The sequence below is a fragment of the Sorghum bicolor genome, chromosome 10, assembly GCF_000003195.3.
Source record: "Sorghum bicolor cultivar BTx623 chromosome 10, Sorghum_bicolor_NCBIv3, whole genome shotgun sequence".
NCBI classification, from domain to species: domain Eukaryota; kingdom Viridiplantae; phylum Streptophyta; class Magnoliopsida; order Poales; family Poaceae; genus Sorghum; species Sorghum bicolor.
In genome coordinates this window covers 40,140,095-40,153,580 of record NC_012879.2, presented here as the reverse complement: position 1 = coordinate 40,153,580, position 13,486 = coordinate 40,140,095, and the positions used below count along the sequence as shown (strand labels likewise).

The 13,486-nt window shown below is 44.3% G+C and overlaps 1 protein-coding gene across 1 annotated transcript; it reads left to right on the top strand.

Moving 5' to 3' along the window:
- On the top strand, positions 2,568-6,912 carry LOC8073038. The gene is made up of 6 exons (XM_021449855.1): positions 2,568-2,662; positions 4,236-4,279; positions 4,925-5,747; positions 5,904-5,988; positions 6,064-6,193; positions 6,902-6,912. Exons 1-6 carry the CDS (start codon positions 2,568-2,570, stop codon positions 6,910-6,912), a joined length of 1,188 nt encoding a protein of 395 aa, XP_021305530.1.

Sequence of the window (13,486 nt, the reverse complement as noted above, 5' to 3'; positions counted from 1 at the left end):
GTAATGCCAATAGCTTCATTTGTACGGTGCGTAGATTAGCAGCAGGAAAAGGCTGTAGACAAACATATACATGTTTAGCTTAGGAACTGCGAAATAACTATGGTCAATAGGTTGAAGGTGCAGGAGCAGCGCACAACCGAAAACATCACAGGGTTCAGGTTGTCATCGTGCTTGAAAATCACCCATGGCGGCACGCCGGTGTTGGTCCCAACAACCATCTGGGCCACCCAGTAAGCATATGGTCTGGCGCCACTGTCCACAACGGAGTCCTTTAACAGTAAGATTGAAAATAAATTTAGTCTGAAAAAGACAACAGCCTAGGTAGTAAGAACAAACTCACATAGCTGTGTCCTTTTATATAAAATAGAAAGGATTAGTGTGCCAACAATCTTCTGGGCCACCATGTTGGGGGTTTAGTCCCACATCGTGTAGCGATGGTGGGGGAGCACAACATATAAGGTGGGAGGAGTCCTCACCTATCAGACTAGTCTTTTGGGTTGAATTGGGCCTAAGGCCTTATATGTTGTCAGCTCCGGTGGACCCGGGATCATGTGGAGCGCAGGCTCGTGGTCGCGAGCCCGGCCGGCTTCAAGCCAACTCCAGAGAACTCGGTAGACACTACCGGTTCTAACAATTGGTATCGGAGCCAGTACCCGAGGTCAGAAATCTAAACCAGGGGAGCAAGAGCTCCGTTAAATCTCGGAAAGGTCACAGGTGGCAGAACCACCCCGATGTGTGACTAAGGGGGAGATTGTTGGGGGTTTAGTCCCACATTGTGTAGCGATGGTGGGAGAGCACAACATATAAGGTGGGAGGAGTCCTCACCTATCAGACTAGTCTTTTGGGTTGAATTGGGCCCAAGGCCTTATATGTTGTCAGCTCCGATGGACCCGGGATCATGTGGAGCGCAGGCTCGTGGTCGCGAGCCCGGCCGACTTCAAGCCAACTCCAAGATCGAGAACTCGGTAGACACTACCGGTTCTAACACACCATGTATAGGGCGATCCATGGCACGTGATGCCCCACTGATTGTAACTAACCTGCTCAAATACAGGTACATGCAAATGAAGACTTACTATCAAACAGCAGCGCCATAAAAAGCTAGGTACACTACATGCTGATAATTACTCTGAAGGTCAGAAAAAGATTACCAGACATGTAAAGCTGGCCCCACAAGGTGTATGCCAAAAAATGTGATTACAAATGTTCTCCTTAAAACAAGCTCTAGAACCCTAATGAAGAACAAGCTAAGAAAAAAGAAATAAAATTAGAACCACACATGCAGGTGTTTAAGCAGCAAGCAGGTGAAACAACCATAAATATAGGGCTAAAACACTTCAATGAGGTCTATGTAATCCCATTTTTCTCCCACCGTTACTTCTACTTACAATACTAAAAGACATTAGGAAAATTAGAAGCTGCAATGCCTATTCTTTTCATATGCAAAACATTTATTTTAAATAGTAATGGCACATGACATATATATACTAAAAGACTAACCACCAGTCAGATCCTGTTACCAACTCTAGCACCACAAATTCATCATATCTTTTCTAGCATAGGTAAGGAAGGAGGTGTACCACACACTTAGATCACATAAAAGTAGTGCAAAACACAATTACAGCAACAGTCAGATAGACCAGGCACAACAAATAGATCCATATTAATTTGTGCTGGAATAGACGGAGGCAAGCTTGGCCAAGCCAAACTCAATAACAGCAAACCAACTGGAAGTGTTGACATGAAAGAGCCTTCAGTCCAATCATCTACTAAAATTATTCTAGCAATATCTGAAAGAGCACACGAAGGAGCCCCACTAGAACTATTGTAGCGTATCCAGTGAGTATCATGCAAAAGCAGCCAGCCGAGCAATATCTAACTGGAAATTTAAGAATCCCAATGCACCGATCACTAAGGAGTTATCTAACTGTTGCCAACACCTGAAACGATCCCAATTTTCTAGGAAGAGAAAATCCTCTCATAAAAATCAAAAGAGATATACAAATTTCAATATTGGATTTGAGTTCTGAACATCAATAAAAAGGAGCGCATATATCCATTTTCCCTTTCCCCTTCCCCTAAAAAATATCCTTTTCCCCTAAGGAAGCCTAGATGTCAGAAGAAGGTTAATGGTTGAGCAGACATTTATTCATACGATGTTACTTAAAATCAGTAATGAAACAAGACGAAGATACAACAATATTTTCTTAGTAGGAGATGGAGTCGCCTAGGGTTTCCTAGAGCACACAGGAGCACGCGCGGAACTGCAGGAGGGAAGACGCCCCTGGGGTACCTTTGCTGGCGGCCAATAAAAGGGACTACTCGCGTTGCGCCGTAGCCAGGGACGGCCACCGCCAGGGATGACGTGCGGCCGCGGCGCAGCCAGGGGGTCGTCGTCGCCCCACCAGTGCCTGACGCGGCCATCCAGCGGTTCACCTTGGGTTTCCTAGAGCACATAGGAGCACGCACGGAACTGCAGGAGGGAGACGCACTAGGGGTACCTTCGCCGGCGGCCAACGAAAGAGACTGCTCGCGATGCGCCGTAGCCGGGGACGGCCGCCGCCGGGATGACGCGCAGCTGCGACGTAGCCAGGGGGCCGTCGTCGCCCCACCGGTGCCTGATGCATCCAGCGGCGCTGAGGCCAGTCTGGCACGCCGCCAAGTCAGGAGAGAGAGGGAGAGGGAGAGAGAGCGAGGGAGGGAGAGGGAAGGTGGGGGCACACATGGCGTGGCGGAGGCAACAGCTGCGGGATGAAAGGCGTCGTGTAAGGGAGGAGAAAGATCGGGAAGAGGAATTGTCTCGAGCAAGGGAACGACGACGCGGAGACAGCAAGAGCGAGGAAGACGAAAGGGCACGAGAGAAAAAGGGGAAAAGATTTATCTGCCCAGGTCGAGATCGATCCAGAGCCAAGGGACCGTCTGGTTGCCAAGCTGGACCAATCGAAGGAGTTGTAGCTGACGTGGCACTGAAGTGGACCAATCAGAACAATTGGAGCGACGTGTACACCCTCCCGGCGCAGCAGGCAACATAGGTTTGTAGAGATAAACTTGCTGGTGATGTCTAAAACCATTTTGGAACACTTTTGGGTGTCAACACTTGTATTTTGTGAAGCAAAGCAAACCTTCCCTGAGGGAAGAAGCATTCCTACATCCCAAACAACATTTGACATAGCAAAACAAAGAATTGCAATTTCTTCCAAATTCCTTTGAAAAACCTCGAATCCAAACCGACCGTAAGCAGCTCAAAGTATCCATTTCCTACATTTTGAAATCGTATAGTTTTTTTAGTGTTTCTATGTTATTTTTCACTTTTTTCCCAAATAGAACCTAAATATTTGGCCCAAGTCCAAATGACTCTACAAGAGCTGTAAATTTTCCTAGCCCAACAAGGGCCTCCCTGGTTCTCTCCGTCTGTATCACCCTTGATAGAGTTGCGTGCTGCTGGCCGCACCTCTCGTTCTCTCGCGGAAACATGGACAGTGCAAAACCCTAGTAGGGGTGGCTTGCGGAGCGCCAAATCGAAGGGGGCCGCAGCCAAATCGACTGCGGTCGGGGCTAATAGTTTGTCGGAGGGGTTGGCGTATTCGACGGGGGTACGGCCAAATCGACGCCAGACAGGAGCTAGGGGAGGCGACCCTGCGGTACGGGGAATGGCTAGCCCACCAGCCTCTCGTCCTCTCATGGGAGGCGGTGAACAAAATGGATAGTGATTGGTCTGTGTTCTCCGCGTGCTGAGTAATGGTCAACAGGTCAAGTGCTCAGTGCTTTAGTCAGGTATTCTAACTCTCCCAATCTCCTGTTATTCATTCTTCAATAGTTTGTAAATCTCCCAATCTCCTGTTATTCATTCTTGAATAGTTTGTGGCTACACCAGCAGCCCAACATAGTTGTTTTACTTGGTTTATGTCAAATTACAATCAGAAGTACTAGACCTTGCATCAGAGATAATTTTATTTTCAAATTGCATACCTCAATTTTTGTACATCATGCATATGTAGATTTACTGTCATGTTCTATATTGACAAAGATATGAGAGGCGAGGATGAGCCAAAATGTCTTTTGTTAGGTACTTATTTTGTTGCGTGCCACATTTTTACCATGTTTATTGTACAATTAAGCATGCATTCGAGATATTTATTAAATTGTGCATTTTATTCTTTGGTTTTGTGAGATATTGGTACGCAGGCTAGGTTTTGTTTTTTACACGCTTAGATTGTGGCCCTGTATGTGTTCAGATTCACCAGCTCCACTACCGGTGGAGATGCTGTTGGCTTTACACGTATACCTAAAGCTCCTGTGATCGAGTTGGAACTAGTTCAATCAAAGACAAAAATATTCATCAGCTTTCTTGTTTTGACAATTCAGACAACACAAACCTTTGAGTCATTTCCTCCAGCGGGTTGTGGTTGTGGGCATCCTCCCTAGCATTGGGAACTACCGCAGCTGTCAGTTGGAGAAGGAATGAACTGTCAGAGTTGGAGAAGGAATGACCAAGGAACCTCCCTCTGACTTCTACTTTGGCCGTGGCAACTTCCACAACCCGGTCGCGAGGAGCTATAGTGGGCCTCCGACAGATGGAGCACCTCCATCTCCTATGTTTCTACTTTCTAGTCTTTAAGGGATAGGATATGGGATAGATCTATTGGAATTGCTTACTCAATCGTGTTTTATTTTCGGCAAGCATAACTGAATTTCAATAAACTCAATAGTCTGATTTCTTTTTTGCCATTGAGATAACAATTTGGTGTGCGCAACCTCCCAGTGGGGCACAATCGCCTATCCTCACATCCTGTATAGTTAGTTCGATTTCACTTCAGATTGTTCATAGTAATATTCGCACCTATGGCATTTGTTCAAACTTGTTGATTTAAACTACTTAAATTCTTGTTCATGCCTTATGACTTTATTTTCTGTGCAATTGCAGAACATTTAATAATAATGGCTGAGGATACATGTAGTACTGCTGATTCTGAAGAAATTAAACAAATAACAAGTTCCATGGCACAGCATCTTGGTTATCACAAATGGCTTGATGAGAATCTTGATAACAGTAGCAATTTGTGTCAGATTCATAGAGTACATCAGCTTGTTCGTCAAATTGATAGGTTTGCTTATGAACCATCTGTTCTGTCCATTGGTCCATATCATCATAGTAATGACAATTTACAGTTTATGGAGAAGATGAAATGGAGGTGTTTGGATTATGTTCTTAATCTGAATTGCACAAAGAGTATGCGAGACTACCTACTGGCTATTAGGAACATAGAACGTCAAGCAAGAGCATATTACTCTGATGAAATTTATTTGGACAGTAAAAGCTTCAGGCGGATGCTCTTGCTAGACGGATGCCTTATACTTGTCTATCTTGGAGGCACACATGGAGTTTCACGAATAACTGAAGAAGCTCCTGGATGCAGTATCATCTCTGATGATAACATCAATGGAACAGGATGCGTACAGCAAGCGAAAGGATCTCTAGGAAACAGTCCGAAACAGAATCTGGTTACGCATGAGATAGGTCCAGAAATAGTTGATGGTGTCAGAGTGAGTTCAGAAATAGAAGTTTCCAGTAGTTGCAGTGAAAACTCTGGAGTGCCATGGTACCACAATTTCGCACTTGTCGATTTGTTCCTCCTTGAAAATCAAATTCCATTTTTTGTTGTTAGGAAACTACATGGGGTCCTTGTGGATTCAGATGAGAAGACACTCACAGAAAGTGTTTCTAATTACATTGAGGAAAATCTGCAGTACTTTATTGGAGCTTTTGGTCCATTTGAGAAACCTAATGATTTTTGTCATCTGCTCCATCTCTGTCACATGCATTTCAAACCGAGAATTATTCAGCAGGAAGCCAGTCACGCATGGCCTCATTTTGGTGAGTACTTCATTGATATTTTTTTCAGGTTACTTAACAATAACCGTAGGCATGGACACGATGGATGGAGTTCATCACAAAATCAGAAATTAGAATTCTTACAAGGTGGACAGGTAACTCGTTGGCGTCGAGCAACACAATACTATGAAGCCGGAATTGTTTTCAAGAGAAAGGTGTTTAATGGACAGAGTACTCAATCGTTGCTTGATGTGACATTTAGCGATGGTGTACTGGAAATTCCATGCATATTTGTAGATGACCGAACAGGCTCACTTTTCAGGAACATGCTAGCATTTGAGCAGACTAATCCTCATTTTGGTAACTGCGTTACTGCCTATTTCATGTTTATGTCTCAGCTAATCAGTAGGCCCAATGATGTTACCCTACTTTCACACAGAGGAATAATAGTGCACAATCTTCATAGTGACAAGGTGGTCTCGTCACTTTTTACTCTGTTAACCAAAGGTGTGGTGTTTGATTTTGTGGGTAATTTCTACCTGAGATCGATATGCTGGAGGATGGAAATGTATTACCAAAGTCGCACAAACAGATGGATAGCTTGGTTGAGTCACAACCACCTGAGTAATCCATGGATGGGATTGGCACTGCTTGCTGGGCTACTTGTGCTTTTTTGCACAATCGCGCAGACAGTGCTGACTGTTCTATCATATCTGAGGCCACAGTAACGTTACCAAAATTGTAATGGAGCAGAAGGCGATGTGAAGGCACCACAAACTATACTACTTTACATTTCTTTTTAACCAAAGTGACTGTTTTATGTGAACTTCGTTCATTGTTTACTTTAGTCGTGAGCATTGACAATATGATTGGCACCTTATTCTCATGTATAGGTGTTTGTTATTGTTTAAGTTAATTGATTGGCATTTGTAAATATAGATAAAATAAAACTTCCATGTTTGTAGATGACCAAACAGGCTCACTTTTCAGGAACATGCTAGCATTTGAGCAGACTAAAACCCTCGTTTTGGTAACTGCGTTACTGCCTATTTCATGTTTATGTCTCAGCTACTCAGTAGGCCCAATGATGTTACCCTACTTTCACACAGAGGAATAATAGTGCACAATCTTCATAGTGACAAAGTGGTCTCGTCACTTTTTACTCGGTTAACCAAAGGTGTGGTGTTTGATTTTGTGGGTAATTTCTACCTGAGACCGATATGCTGGAGGATGGTAATGTATTACCAAAGTCACACAAACAGATGGATAGCTTGGTTGAGTCACAAGGGCTTATGTCACACAAACAGAGACTTCTTGATCAACCATGGTCCTCATCAATTAAGTGCTACACACATTTCCTTTGTTCCTCATAACCGGGCTTGGAACAATAGAACAATAGTGTATAAACATAAGGCTTGGGTAATGATGATTGGGCTTAATTTAGATCTTTGGAGCCACTCTCTGTTGATGCAAAAGCTGATCTGCAAACACAAAGGGCTAATACCCGAATCAAAAGTTAAGGCGTGCCAGCCGATTTGACCTTTCAATCGACAAAGGTGGTAACTCGATCACTTTGGTCCCGACAACAACGATGCGTCCGGATGTCACGGCCAAGAGGTGATCACGCGGAACTTGAGAACGCGTCGAGGTTAAGTCGACGAATTCCTAAGAACTCGTAATAAAAGGAAAATATGACGAAGTCGTCAAAAAAGTAGATGCTGAAATATGAGTAAAAACTTGTGTTTGGTTGATTGATAGATTGTTTCATTACATTGCCCTAGGGTCTATATTTATACCCTGTCTGAAGAGCTACAACCAGACACGACTAGGACTCGAATTCCAAACTAAACGGAACCCGTACACAATACAAATTTTAATAACTAAGGAAAACATAAAACTACCTCCTTGTAACCGACCGTGGCACCGCCACAGATCAATCGGCAATTTCCACGCTTTTCTTCAGAGTCATCGGCAGACCTCCTGTTGTGGCCATCGGCAAACACTAACACTGATCATCGGCACGAACACGTCACCACCTCTGGACTTAGTCACATTCAATTGTCTCTTCATCGGCAACCACCTTCATCGACAACTTTCCTGCAGACTAGTTACCGTTGCTTCATCTGCCGATCTATACTTTACTAATCCCCAGGTACGTGTCAAGAGATACGTGTCCAAAAACGGTGTCAACACATGCCCCCAATTTTGGAGTATAAAATCATTAATGCTCCGAAATTCTCTGCAGTAATGATGCCTTTCCGCATTTAATTCTCCCAATTTGGTAACCGTTCGTCAAATCCGAACAACCTTGACCCGATTCTCTCGCATATTATACGCCCATCGGCAATATTACCGTTAGAGAGAACTGCTGATGGACAGACCAGGAGATCTTGTGCAGTGAAATATCTCCAAAATCATGACCGCTTGCTGTCAAATCACCTGCGCAATCCCTTGATTACCATGCGAATAGTTACCATATCCACCTGAATACCCTCGGATTTCACGGATGCGGCAAAGACATAAGTCAGATTTGCCCCTGCCCGTTTTGTCCTATAAATACTTCCTTCTCCGGTACTCCTTCTCCATCTTGTCATTCTACAGCCCAAAATCCACTTTCATGGCGGTGGCGCCACCCGAGGATCCCGAGAACTTCAACGAAGGCCTTCTTCACCAATCCCCCAAGTCTTCGACCTTCTTCCTTGCGAGAAAATGGCCATCAACTTTATCGTGCCTGAGGTCAGTTCACTACCCTTCTTTTCTGCACCTCTACTGTATTCCTGTTCATCTGCAATTCCTTTTACTGAATACTCCTTTTTCTTTTTATTCTCAAAAACTTCTAGGATTTGGCCGATAAGATCTTTATTCCTACCGATCAACCTCACCTCCAATGTCTTGGCCCGCTAGGAAATCCAGATCCTACCGAACTGATAAATGCAGAGACAAACAGAGTTCCCTTTAGAGCCGAAAACTTCTCCCTAGATCTATGGAAAGATGCCTTCCGTTCCTGGCCCAGTCCTACCAAGGGATGGAAGGATTGGTTCTTGAGAGTCAGCCACTCAAATGAGGTTCAATGGGGCGAGCGAAAATTAGACCAATGCATTAGGTTGTCCCTTGCCGATATGGAGAGGAATGAGTCACTGCTAATTGCTGCCTCGTACTTTTGGTCAGACACGCTCAACGCTTTTGTGTTTGGCCATGACTCTGCTTCTCCGACACTTGCCGATGTACTTATGCTCACCGGCTTAGATATATCCACTGCCGATAACAGTCATGTATTTAACACCAAACCTAGCGCTAAGGTGGAAACTCGCGCTATCGGCGGTTGGTCTGGGTACATTCAGAAGTACCGAAGAACGGGACCTGTTAATGCAAAGGAACATACCACTTTCTTGAATATGTGGCTGGATAAGTTTGTATTCTGTGGCCGATCGGCAGGACGAACTTCTGTTTACTTATCGGCAGCAGAAAGATTAGCCGATGGCGGTCGATTTCCTCTTGGCCGATATTTGCTCGGTTCTGTTTATCATCTCCTCCGCCAGGTAGCCAGAAAACTTCTGCTCAGCCATCCCATCGGCAACTTAGGGGGTCCTTGGTGGTTTATCAACATGTGGCTTAATCTCCACATGCACAAGCGCCTTGAATTCAACCTCTTTGCACAGCGCTTCCCCAGGGACATAGCCGAGGATTACGAATTGGATAAAGAAGAATCGGCAACTCGTTCCCCTCTGAACTTTGGCGAAGCCGCCATAGTCTTACCTGGCACTGGTGGTAATGAAGACCAGGTTAGCCGATTCTTTCAAACTCTGTATGAAGGTCTGACCAGAGAACAGTGGGCATGGATGCCTTATGAAGATCTAGACACCAGATTTCCCCTGACTTTCCATCCCTTCAATGATGCTCTCAACAAGGACCGTGACGTGATGATGGCAATTATCACCCCAAGAGCCATACCAGTGAACTTCTTCGGCAGTGGGAAAGCTTCCAATCTAACCTATGGATTTTATAAGCCATCAGCACTAGCTCGCCAACTGGCTTTCGGCCGAATGTCGATTGCACTTTGCTATGCCGATGTGATAAAGCCGAGGGAAACCATCACCAGCAATCTTGAATGGATCAGAATAGCTCAACTTCCGCCAAACGCCGATACAGATGTCGACTTATCGGCTTGGATCCCAGCTCTCTTCATCACCTAGGCATACAAACAGTGGTGGGATGAGTGGAAAGAGCAGCTGTTCTGCAGATCGGCACTCACATATCGTGGCATGATCGATCCCAAATACAAGGTCTCCGATAATACTGTAAGTATTTTAACCGATGTTTCAATCCTTTTCATTCCTATTTTCTATTGGTAACTTACTTTCTTTGTTTTATTCAGGTCGATGATACGCCACCATCAGTCAGAAGAAGTGGCAGGCCAATCGAGCTCCTTTGATCAGGCCCGATCTCTTTGATCGGCAACAACGCTCCAAGCTTGGCTGTTATAATGCACCGGGGTGTGCGTCTCAAGAAAATTACCCCCAAGCGAACGAAAACATCCCCATCGTTAGCTGCCATCGCTTTGGCACAAGTTTTTAAGGTAAATTCCTGAATTTCTCAACTTATACCGATTCCATTCTTACACTCACACAGTTTTTCAGGACACATCGGCTAACATAGGAACTTCATCGGTAACCTTTATTATTCCAATCAGAACCTCATTGATACTCTGTTACACTTGTACTCATAAAACTTTTATTGTTGTATCAGCACACTGGCAAATCGGCAAAGACCAGAAGTATGACTGCCGATGCCCCCCAGTTCAGCCAACCAAAGAGAAAAGGTTCCAAGAGTACCAGAACACAAGCGAAGCCTCAGAGAACAACAACGCCTCCTCCTCCTCCAAGGTCACCGATTCCGGTGGAATCATCCCCCTCTTCTCCAGAAGCTCAGACACAACAAGCATCATCTCCTCCTCAGCTACAAGAAGAACCCCAAACAGAAGAACTCCAGTCAGAAGAACCTCAGCCAGAAGAAACATCGGCTGATGTACACGAGCATACCGCCGATCCAGCAAGCTTAATCATAGCATCGGTAGTCTCCTCGATTCAGACAAGTACTGCGCCCCCTTAAGGTAACATACTCTCTATTTATTGCCGAGGAACCTACTTTTCCACTTTATAATTACCTCTGTTAATTTTTAGCTGACATTGTTCCATCGGCAACTCCAGCCGATCAACCCATAGTGCCATCGGCCTCAACTAGCCAGAGGCGAGAAATCGCTCTGAAACAAGTAAGTTATTTGATTATCATTCCGTATTTTATTAATATTTCGTCATCAAATAACCCATCTCCTGTCCTCTTTCAGGAACAAGAATCTCCTGACAGTCTGTTTTCCTTCGCTATTGAAATTTCTGATGACGAAGGCGAAGAAGCAAGTTCCTCCAAAGCGATTGGGATCTCATCGGTAGAGATCAGAGCAAAGCTGGAGGATCTGTCAGCCTTGCTTCATCAAGATACAGCGTAATTGGTCGATGATTCTAATCCAGCCAAAGCTCTGTTTATGGCTCTCAGAGGTCAAATCCCTGCCGATGCCGAGGAGATTCTTTTTCAGGCTGCACACTTAAAAAGTCGTCAGCTGCAATATCAAAAGGCCGCTCAGCGCCTTGCCGATAAAGCCACTTATGCCCAGCTCTCAGAGGAGGTGATGAAAGTGAAGCATCTTGCCGATGAAAAGCATAAGAGCATCAACACTCTAAAATCCTCCGGAGACATGCTGAAACGGAAGATCTTTGATCTATCGGCAAGGAGGGAAGCTCTGCTAGCGGAACTTAAGCAAGTAGAAGAAGCTCTGTCCCAAGCTCAACAGGAAGAAAGCCAGCTGCCCGAGATGATCAAGACTCTTGAACAAGAGCGAAACATCTAAGCCCGCAAGGCATTGCATATGAAGAAGAAGCTAAAGCCGGTGGAGGGCTCTGCCGATGAAGATATGAAGGAAATAGAAGAAGCCGATCAAATTCGTCTGCGCGCCATATCGGCAATCCAGGCTCTGTTAAATACGTGAACTCTTCATCGGTGGCATGTCTTGTTCTTTTCTTTAAAAACTCGTAATTATTTTGGTCTAGCCGATAGGACTGTTATCGGCACCCTTTTAAAACATTGAGTCCGGCCCTAGATACACTTTGATCCAGCCGATAGGAATGTTATCGGCACTTAAACTTTCATGCATCAATCCATATGCTAGGATAATATTTCTTCAAATATTTGCCATTCAATGCCTTGGGAAATTCAACCCCTTCGAGAGTTTCTGAAATATAAGCATTGCCAGGAGCAGGTCGATTTATCTGATAGGGACCCTCCCAATTGGGAGACCACTTCCCAAATTTTGAACTTCTAGTCCCGATCGGTAAGATTAGCTTCCACACTAAGTCCCCATCGGCAAACTCCTTAGCCTTTACCTTCTTATCATACCATCTGGCAACTCTCTTCTTATTTTCTTCTATACTTATCAAAGCCCTCAGCAGATGCTCTGCTAAATCATCCAACTCATCTTTCATCAAAGTAGCATAGTCATCGGCATTCAGTTGATCTTGAAAAGATAGTCGCCTAGATCTAGTTTTAATCTCCCATGGCAATACAGGATCGTGTCCATACACCAACTGATAAGGCGAAACTTTGGTCGATCCATGACAAGCCATCCGATATGACCACAAAGCTTCATTCAACAACGTATGCCATCTCCTAGGATTTTCCTCAATCTTCCGTTTGATGAGCTTAATAATTCCTTTGTTAGATGCTTCGGCCTGCCCATTGGCTTGAGCATAATAAGGAGAAGAATTCAATACTTTAATCCCCATATCGATTGCAAATTCATCAAACTCTCCCGATGTGAACATGGTACCCTGATCGGTAGTAATCGTTTGAGGAATACCAAATCGGTAAATAATATGCTCTTTCACAAAATCAATCATATTGGCCGATGTGACTTTCTTCAAAGGAATAGCTTCAACCCACTTGGTGAAATAATTGGTAGCAACTAAGATGAACTTGTGCCCTTTGCTAGAAGGTGGATAAATCTGGCCGATCAAATCAATAACCCATCCCCGGAACGGCCAAGGTTTAATAATGGGATTCATGGCCGATGCAGGTGCTCTTTGAACATTGCCAAATTTCTGACATCCTTGACATCCCTTGAAATATTTGAAACAATCCTCAAGTATGGTTGGCCAATAATATCCATTCCTCCTAATCATCCATTTCATCTTAAAAGCCGACTGATGTGCTCCACACACTCCTTCATGGATCTCTCCCATCAAACTTCTAGCTTCATCATTGCCTAGGCACTTGAGAAGAACTCCATCGATTGTTCGATAATATAATTCATCCTCGAGGAGCACATACTTGGTATCTTGAAACCGAACACGCCTCTCAACCTTCTTAGATGGATCCTTTAAATAATCAATGATTTCTTTTCTCCAATCATCGACACTTATTGCCGATAACGTGTTTAATATTGGTTGATATCCTGAGGCATGTTGGGCTAACCGATTAGCCTCTTCATTATGTAACCGAGGAACATGCTCTAATCGGAAATCTTTAAATTCCTTTAACAGTTGTATACTCTTTTCGTAATAAGTTATAAGGACTTCGCTTCGGCATTCATAGCTTCCAGCCAAT

Bases quoted from the DNA above. Each gene is read 5' to 3' on its own strand.
- LOC8073038 (XM_021449855.1), top strand. From the start codon at position 2,568: ATGACGCGCAGCTGCGACGTAGCCAGGGGGCCGTCGTCGCCCCACCGG. The intron at 2,663-4,235 runs GTCAGGAGAGAG...GTATGTGTTCAG, and splicing joins CCAGTCTGGCACGCCGCCAA to ATTCACCAGCTCCACTACCG. The intron at 4,280-4,924 runs GTATACCTAAAG...GTGCAATTGCAG, and splicing joins AGATGCTGTTGGCTTTACAC to AACATTTAATAATAATGGCT.